At 45.4% G+C, this 10,093-nt stretch overlaps 1 protein-coding gene across 1 annotated transcript; it reads left to right on the top strand.

Moving 5' to 3' along the window:
- The first annotated feature begins 2,244 nt into the window (after nucleotides 1-2,244).
- On the top strand, nucleotides 2,245-7,550 carry Actc1 (actin, alpha, cardiac muscle 1). Its single transcript, XM_005364213.1, has 7 exons — nucleotides 2,245-2,302; nucleotides 2,874-3,025; nucleotides 4,241-4,565; nucleotides 5,147-5,308; nucleotides 5,471-5,662; nucleotides 6,520-6,701; nucleotides 7,226-7,550. The coding sequence occupies exons 2-7, from the start codon at nucleotides 2,897-2,899 to the stop codon at nucleotides 7,367-7,369; spliced, it is 1,134 nt and encodes a 377-aa protein (XP_005364270.1). The 5' UTR covers nucleotides 2,245-2,302; nucleotides 2,874-2,896; the 3' UTR covers nucleotides 7,370-7,550.
- The last annotated feature ends 2,543 nt before the right edge of the window (nucleotides 7,551-10,093 follow it).

A 10,093-nucleotide genomic window follows, 5' to 3' on the forward strand; every position in this document is an offset into this window, starting at 1 on the left:
GCTAAGTCAGGGTGACTGGTGGACCGTGCCTGGAATCCTAGCACTTGGGTGGAGAAGTTGGAAAGTCAGGTGTTCAAGGTCATCGTCTGCTACCCAGCTTTTTGGGATCCATCTGATCTACATGAAACTGTCATTTCAAAAAGGCTATCTCTGAAACTCCTTTTAGATGCCCCCTGCCCCTGTCTCTAATGGCAGAATGAGACCACCTCTTCTTCCCAACATATACCATTAAGTGTCTCTGACTTCCACAATGACCACCGAGGAGGAGTCCTGCTGTGTATTATTCATCACTAAATTTTCTCTCATAATAAATGGAACATTGCCGAATTGAGGAGTGAATGGCAGTGACCCAATTTTTCAAAAACAGAAAGCTACTGCCGTCTCTAAAAGTATCATTATTGAATGGTAATGGCTCAAGTTAATTTGTCTCATATTTGACTTAAACTGCTTGTCTCTTATTGGGACACTCCTCAATAACCCCTGTTAGAACTGAGTTATTGCGCTTCTTTTTTGAGGGGTTGGGAATGGGGTCTCAATGAGTTAGTTAGCCTACCCAAGACCAAATGTACAGTATGTAGTGATAGGGGCAGGATTTGAAGCCCATCAATCACTCTGCTTCTTCTGTTCTCTGCCCTCTGCATCATGTCAATGGACATTCTCATTGTAAACTGTTGATGGCACAGCGGGGCTTGATCTCAGACAGGCGGCTCTCTCCCCTGTCTCCATGGCCCAGCTGCCCCGCTGCCGTTTCATCCCCAGATCATCCCAAACATGGTTGGGAAGCTCTGAGGGGAGGTCCCAGCATTCCCCGGCCACAGTAGTATCTAATCAGCAGCCCTCCTCAGCATATCAATCCAAGCCCACTCTAGACAGAGATGCCGGTGCCCAGCTTTCTATTTTTAACTGGTGTGAACTGAAGGAAAGGCACAAGCATTAAAAGTCCAGGCACTAGTCAAGAACCAAGTAGACAGGGCATTCCAGGGCAAGCTAGTGACCTGTGTCCTTCTACCTCCTACACCGCCCCGCCTCCTCACTTCAGGCTACCTTTCTTTTTCTTTCTGAAAAAGGCACAGGCCCTTCCAAGTCTGTTCCCCACGAAGGAGATGACACTCACTTGTAGCAATGCTTTGCACATTTTACTGTAAATACTAACCATGGGCTATACAGTGAACCTGGCTCGGTGGGGCCTGGGATGCTTCATTTCTAGCTCATCCGAGTTTAAAGGTGCTCTTTGCCCACAGCCATTTGAGTAGGAGAACCGGCAAATTCTCCTACCCTAAGTGGCTATGATCTTCCCCACAAAAGTGTTTGCTTTTCAAGACCTGTTTACTGGGGATGGAGAACTTCATCCCCCATTTAAAGGTGCCCATCTATCTGCTAGCAAGTGTCGCCACTGATTTTTGGTATCGGTGCCTCCGCTTACTTTGGAAGCAGAGGACCCCTTTTTTGCCTAAATGCTAAGTTTGAGTTTGAACAAAACCCTTACAGAGTGGACGAGGGCTATTTGTCCTCAGGGCTGGACTGGGACAGACCCTCAGGCAATCCTTCTCAGCCTTTCCCTGCCAGCTCAGGCCCATGACTGGGGTGGACCCAAGATTGGCAAATTCTAGCTTTCCCATCTAGGTGAACTTAGCCCCAGCTCAGGCTAACCAAGACCAGAAGGCACCCTGCCCAGGTGCCCCTTTTGCATCCAGGTACTCAGATGTGCTACCAAGGTGCTCTCTGTGCCAAGAGACTGCCGGGGACTCTGCTCCTCTGTCTGTCAGTACTGGAAGATGAGAAGCTGCTGTCTCTCCCCTGAAGCCCCAGTCCAGCTGTCAGGACCCTTCTCCAAGGGCAGCGTGCCAAGTCTTCCGGCTTGCTTGTGTGTGACTTATGGTCTCTTAGTCTGGCTTGGCTGGCTACACAGCAACCAGGGAGTTCCCCCACCCCAGCAAGGAGGAAGGGGCTCGTTGGAGTCACTTAGTCTTCCCCTGCCCCCAAACCCCTTGCCGTCCAGCCCCTCCCTAGCTCCCTATTTGGCCATTGCCATGACTGCCCCCTCCCCTTCCTTACATGGTCTGGGAGCCCCCCGGCTGATCCTCTTCCCTGTCCTTGGCTCCAAGAATGGCCTCGGCGGTCCTAGATGGTGCTAAAGCAACCAAATAAGGCAAGGTGGCAGAACAGGGGCCCCCTCCCCTGCCCCCGGCTGCTCCAACTGACCCCGTCCATCAGCGTGCTATAAAGCCGCCGCTCCAGGCAACAAACACCCAGTGCCTGCCGCCAGCGCCAGCCCAGCAGAAACCAGCCCGCCCCTAGCACGGTGAGTCCCAGCCTTGCTCCACCCCTGCTCCCTGCGGGACTGTCCTTTTGTGCTCTTGTGGATCCCACGCTGTTTTTCTTTTTTAAGCAAACTTTCTGGTGTCGTTTTGGCTTGTTTTGTTTTGGATCTCATCAAACTCCATTCCACCACCGGAGTTTTTGTGGGTCACTGATCTCTAGAACTTTTCCCCCCTTCCTGGGGTGAGGTTAGGGAGGGAGAATAAGCTTTCTATTGAGGAGATGGTGAAAGCTTAGAATCAGCCCTTGGGCCATTAAAACACCGGGGTGATTAGGACCGTGACTCCTTGCCGCTGGGGTGGAGGGTGAGCCTCTCCGCCAGAGAGCGTGGGTGGGTTCTTCAGCCTTCCCTCAGCCACACTGAGAGTCTCCTGGCTTCTTCCAACCATTTTTTTTTGTTTGTTTGTTTATGTCTTGAGCATAAGGGAGACTACGGTTGCCTCCCCACTCTACAGTCCAATAACCCTACTGTGCCCTGTCACTTTCTCCTCTGAAGGAGAAGGCCGGCTCTCCGGGCACTGAGTGTGGGCCCCTCTCCTGTCCTTAACCCACAGATTTACACAGAAGCCCTGCCAGGATGTGCGACGACGAGGAGACCACCGCTTTGGTGTGCGACAACGGCTCAGGGCTGGTGAAAGCCGGCTTTGCGGGAGATGATGCCCCCAGGGCTGTGTTCCCTTCCATCGTGGGTCGCCCACGCCACCAGGTAACACTCTGCCCCATCTAGCCTGGTCCTGGCCACACTCTGGACCCTTTTTGTCAATTCTCTCATCCAGCAACAAATCCAAACCACTTCAAGCAACCCTTGCCAACCTCCAAATACCAAGAAGTCCACAGCAGTGGCACACCTGTTGATGGGTCCAGCTGTCCTCTATGAAAGGCCATCAGCTTGTCATTCCAGGCCTGTGGATTTCCAACTGCTGTGTCTTCTCTGTCTCTGAAACCGTGGATTTCTTCTGTGCCCCCTCCTCCCACCCTTTATCCATTCAGTTTACTTCAGATAGTACAGCCAACTACTTTAATGTAACTACTCGGAACTAAGCGGTACCCGATCTCCGTTCTTCTCTCTTGTTCGCAGCCAGTTTACAGAGCTCCCTGGAGCTGTCATGGACTTTCCTGGGTGTTGCACTTTTAGAAGCCAGTTGTGACTGAAGCAGCAAGTGCCATGGTGATAGTGACATACCACCTTGTTTATTAAAAGAAATGTCATGCTCTCTGGGTTTGTCGCATGCCTGGCCAGACAGGCTGCCAGGGAGCAGAGCTAGAAGTCCTCAGGCTTAGACAGTGCAGGGCACTCCAGGCTGCTCTGAGTGGTTTGACTTTTCATCTGAGTGATAACGGCCTGTCAGCCTATGTACACTGGATGGGTGTTGAAATCTTTTCTTAAGAGCACCAGAAGCTGTGATGACATCATTGGTTCAGTTATTCTAAAAGATAGCAGTCTATTTCCTAGGTGACATCAGTGATGAGTAATTTAATGAAGTCATTATGCTATTTCAAAACCAAGAGACTCTGCTTCTTCAATAAAACCCCTTTATTCTTTCCTCCACAGTTATAATCCAATTAATTGAGATACACTTCCTTGTGTGGAGATAAAGCATAACATTGATTCTAAATGATACATTGAAATTGGGATTATATCTTAACTCTTGGAGGTGGGGTTCCACACTATAGCCCAGGCTTGCCTGGTACTTGCTCTATAGCCCAAGCTGAGCTTAAAGTTGCAGCCCGTTTTAGCTTTTTGAGTACTTGGATTATAGGCATGAACCGCCATGGCTAACTTTCTAATTCTACCGTTACCATTTCTAGTACTTTATAGCTATTCGTTGCATTGGGAGTTGGATATAAGTTAGTAAGGCCTGGACTATATTCCTGTCTTGGTGGGAACATTATGTCCTCATTTTTTTTTTCTTTTTTACAGGGTGTCATGGTAGGTATGGGGCAGAAGGACTCCTACGTGGGCGATGAGGCCCAGAGCAAGCGAGGTATCCTGACCCTGAAGTACCCCATTGAACATGGCATCATCACCAACTGGGACGACATGGAGAAGATCTGGCACCATACCTTCTACAATGAGCTCCGTGTGGCCCCTGAGGAGCACCCGACCCTGCTCACTGAAGCCCCACTGAACCCCAAGGCCAACCGTGAGAAGATGACCCAGATCATGTTTGAGACCTTCAATGTCCCTGCCATGTACGTGGCCATCCAGGCGGTGCTGTCCCTGTATGCTTCTGGAAGAACCACAGGTTTGTTTGGGTTAGGGAACAGTAAACACTTAATCATATTCTCAACTCACTGACTTTGCTATGAACCCAAATCTTCACCTGACAAAGGAAGGCTCCCCTCCCTGGCCCTCTCTAGCAAGGTGTCTGTGCCGAGAGGAAGAGGTAACAATAATTCCAAGGTTGGTTTCAGACAATATTTATTGTAAGATCTAATAGCCTATGGAGTTAGTTCTTTCCCTTATTCACAGCCCCTGGGCAGATATAGTCAAGGGCACATTCCCCTCTAGGGTCTGAATTAAACAGAGAGACACATTTTAAGTTAGATTGGCCCCTAGAAAAACGTGCCTGGATGCTTACATAACATGCTAATGGCTGATAAGAGGGATGGTCATTTGAAAGTGTCCTCGGGAAATTGTTCTACTACGATATTTAGTATGACAAGCTGTGCTGCCTTCAGAGTTAGCATCCATCCACTATGAATTATTCTTCACATTAAGGAATCTGCTTTTGTCCAGAGCAATGCCTAGACTTGTTTCTCGTATCCAAACAGAAGCAGGTTTTACTGTGGCTAAAGCTTCATTCTCCTCTGTCTTTTCTAACAGGCATTGTTCTGGACTCTGGTGATGGCGTAACTCACAACGTCCCCATCTATGAGGGCTATGCCTTACCCCATGCCATCATGCGTCTGGATCTGGCTGGTCGGGATCTCACCGACTACCTCATGAAGATCCTCACTGAGCGCGGGTACTCCTTTGTCACTACTGGTGAGTGAGAGTGTGTGTGTATGTGTGTGTGTGCGCGCGCGCATGTGTGTCTTATCTGACACAACGTATACCTGTTGGTTTTGCTTCCTTCGTGGATCCATCTACTTCCCCACAACCGATTCTTTCTTCCGAGATTGACTATGAAGCCCTTTATCTCTGCAGCTGAACGTGAAATTGTCCGTGACATTAAGGAAAAGCTGTGTTATGTCGCCCTGGACTTTGAGAATGAGATGGCTACAGCAGCCTCTTCCTCCTCTCTGGAGAAGAGCTATGAACTGCCTGATGGCCAAGTCATCACCATTGGCAACGAGCGTTTCCGCTGCCCAGAGACACTCTTCCAGCCCTCTTTCATTGGTAAGGGAAAGGTTCTAGTGTTGAAGTTCAGCTTCTCTAGAAATTCTGGAGTCTTCCAAAGTAATATCCATTTTAATTAGAACAACAGCAGGGTTCTTGAATCAGTCTGGCATCTCACCCAGCTCAGCCTTGCCTCCTGATATCTCAGTACAGAGGAAGACTGATCTAGTGAAAACCTGAGGATGTTACACCGAGTTTACCTCACAGCAGAGAATGAGACTGAGCAGCCACTGAATAGCGCATGCCCAATTACTCAAGACGGCCAATTAATTCCAGCAAGTCCCATTACCAACAGGCTAGACTTTAAGTTATTCACCGTTAAATGAAAAACCACAACTATATTCATTGTGGTAACTGGATACTTGATGTCACCAAATATCTTTCCTACACATGTATTTCCAGAAGAAGCTGGAATCTGATGTTAGTCCGTAAGTTAAAAGTATAAGCCAGGTGTGGTAGCTCATACCTGCAATCCCAGTGCTGAGAAACTGAGGCAGCAGCAGGATTGCCTTGAGTTCAAAGCTAGCCTGGGCTACAGAGGTTCATCTCAAAACCAAACAAAATAGGTTCATTTTCACTTAAACGAGTGTGATCCTTTTTGCAATAGATGGCTGCAGAGTGTGTTCACTCCAAACAGGCACTGAACACAGTTGTCTATCTCTTGGCATTCTGTACTGAATTATCTATTAGCACATTTTAGAGCCCTCTCTCCCCACCTGTTCCCCGCAGTGTGCTGTGGGGGGAACATATGCTTTAGATATGAATGGTGGCAGCTCACCAACCAGAGGCATGCTGCCCTCCCCCCGCCCCCCTTGCCTGGATTTGCTGTGAATACTTTAGAAAGAACTTGTTCCTAGGTATGGAGTCTGCTGGCATTCACGAAACCACTTACAACAGCATCATGAAGTGTGACATCGATATTCGCAAGGACCTGTATGCCAACAACGTCCTATCTGGAGGCACCACCATGTACCCTGGTATTGCTGATCGTATGCAAAAGGAGATCACTGCGCTGGCTCCCAGCACCATGAAGATTAAGGTAGAGAGCATTTGTGAGTGGGAGGGCAAAGGCAGGTCGTGATATTCTCACCCAAGCTTCCCACCCTCCTTCTCTGGTATCTTGGCTTCCTATCTTTTACGAAGGTTTCTATTTAGCGCTAACACTATTCCTGACTTTTTATTTCTAGCACTTTGCCCAAGATATGAACCTTTAAGACTGCTTCTAAATAGCAAATCTAAGTAAATATTTGAAACACAGGGTGGGGGAGGGGTTAACTAAACTTACCTACAGATTTCAAAGGCCTCAGGTTTGAGCTATCCTTCTTGCATTTAGACTTCTGCCATATTATTCTCTAGTGCACAGGAGTAGAGAACTGATGAAATACAGGAAAGTTTGCTAGACCTGATTGGCTACATTGCTGTATGGTATAACATTTCCTTCATTATTTATGGTCAGTTAGTTAATCTGTGATGCTTTTTCTGGGAAGACCCCAAACCAATTGATTGCCTGCTCCATTGTTGGGAACTTCAGAACACACTGATGGTTTTGTTTTCTTTCTGCAGATTATTGCTCCCCCTGAGCGTAAATACTCTGTCTGGATCGGGGGCTCCATCCTGGCGTCTCTGTCCACCTTCCAACAAATGTGGATCAGCAAGCAAGAGTATGACGAGGCAGGTCCATCCATTGTCCATCGCAAGTGCTTCTAAGGTGTCCTCCTCTTAGTCTACCTTCCATTCAGGATGATGGTGTTGTGCTTCTTGGAATCCTCTGAGCCCCCTGCCCCCATCTCTCATCAGTCATTGTACAGTTTGTTTACACACGTGCAGTTTGTTTGTGCTTCAAATATTTATTGCTTTATAAATAAATCAGATCAGGACTTGCAACCTACAGAAGACTCTTTTTTTCTTGTGGGAGAAGTACCGGGATGGGAAAGGTGTCTGGGACCCTAGACGAGGGATGGGGGAGGCATTTGTTCAGGTACCTTGACCATCATCGTATTAGAGCAACACAAAGTTTGCCCAACAAATTCATGTGACATTGAACTAGGAGACACAGCACTATATTTTGATTTTGTGTTTTGGAATAGAAGCATGAATAAATCTTGAATCTGAGAAGCCAAGATTAGTTCTGTGGTTTAGTTGTTCAGTTTAGTTCCGTAGATGTAAGTAAAGAAGATGGACAACACAGTTATCTACAATTAGTTTCTATATTTGGTATTGAAAATTGTTTTAGCACATTTTGCACATTTTATAACCTTATAGAAAACACACACATTGGTTAAAAAAAAAAGAGGATCAAAGTTTACTTTAAATTATCCTTTTGTTTTGTTGTATTCCTCAGTTGTCTGGGTTTCTTGTTTGTTTGTTAGTTTTGTTTATTTTTTGTGTGTGTATGAGGGTTTTGCCTGCCTGTATATCTGTGTACCATGAACATTCCGGGAGCCCTCAGAGGTATGAAGAGGGCATAAAATCATCAAATCTGCTGGAACTGAGCCACGATGTGGGTTCTGGGAATCAAACCAGGGTCCTCTATAGACGATAGTAAGGATATTAACTGTTGAGACAGCTCTCCAGCCTCCAGATGTCTTTTTGAAGGCTATGTAAGAAACGAGGAGGTCTACTTAGCAGGTGGTGCTTTGTCTTGTTGCATATACCCACTATCCCTCAGTTTCTTGAACCTGCGTATATGAAGGTTGTAAAAAAGAGATTGGAACAGTAAAAGGGTTATGAATGCACAATGACCAAATGAATTCCAAGTAAGGTATCAAATGAATCCAAGGTGTATGTAACAGTCATTGCCAGTGTTGTATCACATGACTTCATTGCAACATTGGTTTTGAGAACACATTGTACGGATTTCACATTGTACCTGACATCACAGAACACCAACAAACACTGCCTGAAACAGCTCAGATTTAAGACTATTGTACACTATGAATGTAGTGTTTTCACTGTATGTACAAAGTTTCCTATTCTTGTCTAAACATAGCAGTTTAATTACCGACTATAGACTTTAATATTTTTCTACTGTCCTGAGCACATAAGTATCAAGTCACCATATCATTGGAGTGTATTATGTAAACATGTTTGATTTTTAGAGTTGCAGTCTGAGTTGCTGACAAGTTTTATTTTTGAAAATTATTAAAGCAAGGAATTCTGACCTGGGAATAGAACAGAACTTCCAGCAATTTCTGAAATGGCCCTCATTGTACGTCTGCCATTTTGTACTATTTATGAAAAATGGCATTGTCAAAACTGATTGTTGCAAAAATCAAAATATAGGTCACTTCTGGAAAATACTGAAGATAGCCTACAGTATCAAATATTCAGTCAAGATTTAATTCTTCATATAAAAATAAATAAGCACAATCATCTTGTTAATATGTAAAATTACTTTCATCTTTAATAAGTGGTATATGATATATATACACATAAATATGTCAAAGAAATATCTTAAAATAAAATTCCCTATGTTTTATCTTTATGATTTGTATATCTACTTTACATAGCTATAGGATCACACAAGTGAAAAAGGACCACAAGTAGAAATTTTAAGAAGACTTTTCCTAAACAAATTTAGGACACTGAGCATCAGCATCTTCAAAATAAGGAGAAAAAGCCAGATACTTCTGTTCACTTGGTGAAAGATTTACAGGACAGACTTGCAGCCAGGTCATTTCTCTGCAATCTTGGGGTATTGTTGGAGAAAGTAAAGTGAAGATATGAAAGTCAGAGGCAAGGAGAAGTTAAGGAACCGTAAAGCATGCTGGGAAGAACACTGGGAACAGAGTCTACCAGGGTCTGTTTTTTTTCTGTCCTTAGACTGGTCACATGCAAACCCCAGACATTCGTGACCTTGGACTTCAGCTGATGGACAGATGTCTGTTTAAGAATTAGGATTAGGCAGAGATTGGAGACACAGTTCAGTGGTGAAGGGCTCTCTGGCTGCTCTTCCAGAAGACCTGGGTTCAACTCCCAGCATCCACACAGCAGCTCCTCACTGTCTGTAACTCCAGTTCCAGGGGATCTGGAACTTCCTCATAGCCATACACGCAGGCAAAATATCAATGGACATAAACTTAAAAAAATGAATAAATCTTTTTTAAAAAGTAATTAGAATTAGATAAGAAAAGCAGGGAGGAAGCCCCAGCAGGAGCAAATGGGAAAGAAGCTAAGGGACCAGACATAATGCTTCCTAATGAGAACTGAAGAATTTTAGGAAATCTAATTGTGAAAAGTAGGTTCCAACCTGATTGCAGAATCTCAAAGTCTCTTCATTTTCAAATTATCTTGTGCATGAACTGTTGGAGCTCACAGAGTGTTTGATGGGCTTAATTAAACCTCATATACTGAGAGAATCAAGATGCAGAAATTAAGCACCTGGACCAGTGTTACACAGCTCGCCTTAAGACTTAAGACAGAACTCAGATG

The sequence above is a fragment of the Microtus ochrogaster genome, assembly GCF_000317375.1.
Source record: "Microtus ochrogaster isolate Prairie Vole_2 chromosome 14 unlocalized genomic scaffold, MicOch1.0 chr14_random_1, whole genome shotgun sequence".
Lineage (NCBI taxonomy): Eukaryota > Metazoa > Chordata > Mammalia > Rodentia > Cricetidae > Microtus > Microtus ochrogaster.

Coding starts and splice junctions, on each gene's coding strand:
- Actc1 (XM_005364213.1), top strand. CDS start 2,897: ATGTGCGACGACGAGGAGACCACCGCTTTGGTGTGCGACAACGGCTCA. Junction 4,566..5,146: donor TGCTTCTGGAAGAACCACAG/GTTTGTTTGGGT, acceptor CTTTTCTAACAG/GCATTGTTCTGGACTCTGGT. Junction 6,702..7,225: donor CCAGCACCATGAAGATTAAG/GTAGAGAGCATT, acceptor TTCTTTCTGCAG/ATTATTGCTCCCCCTGAGCG.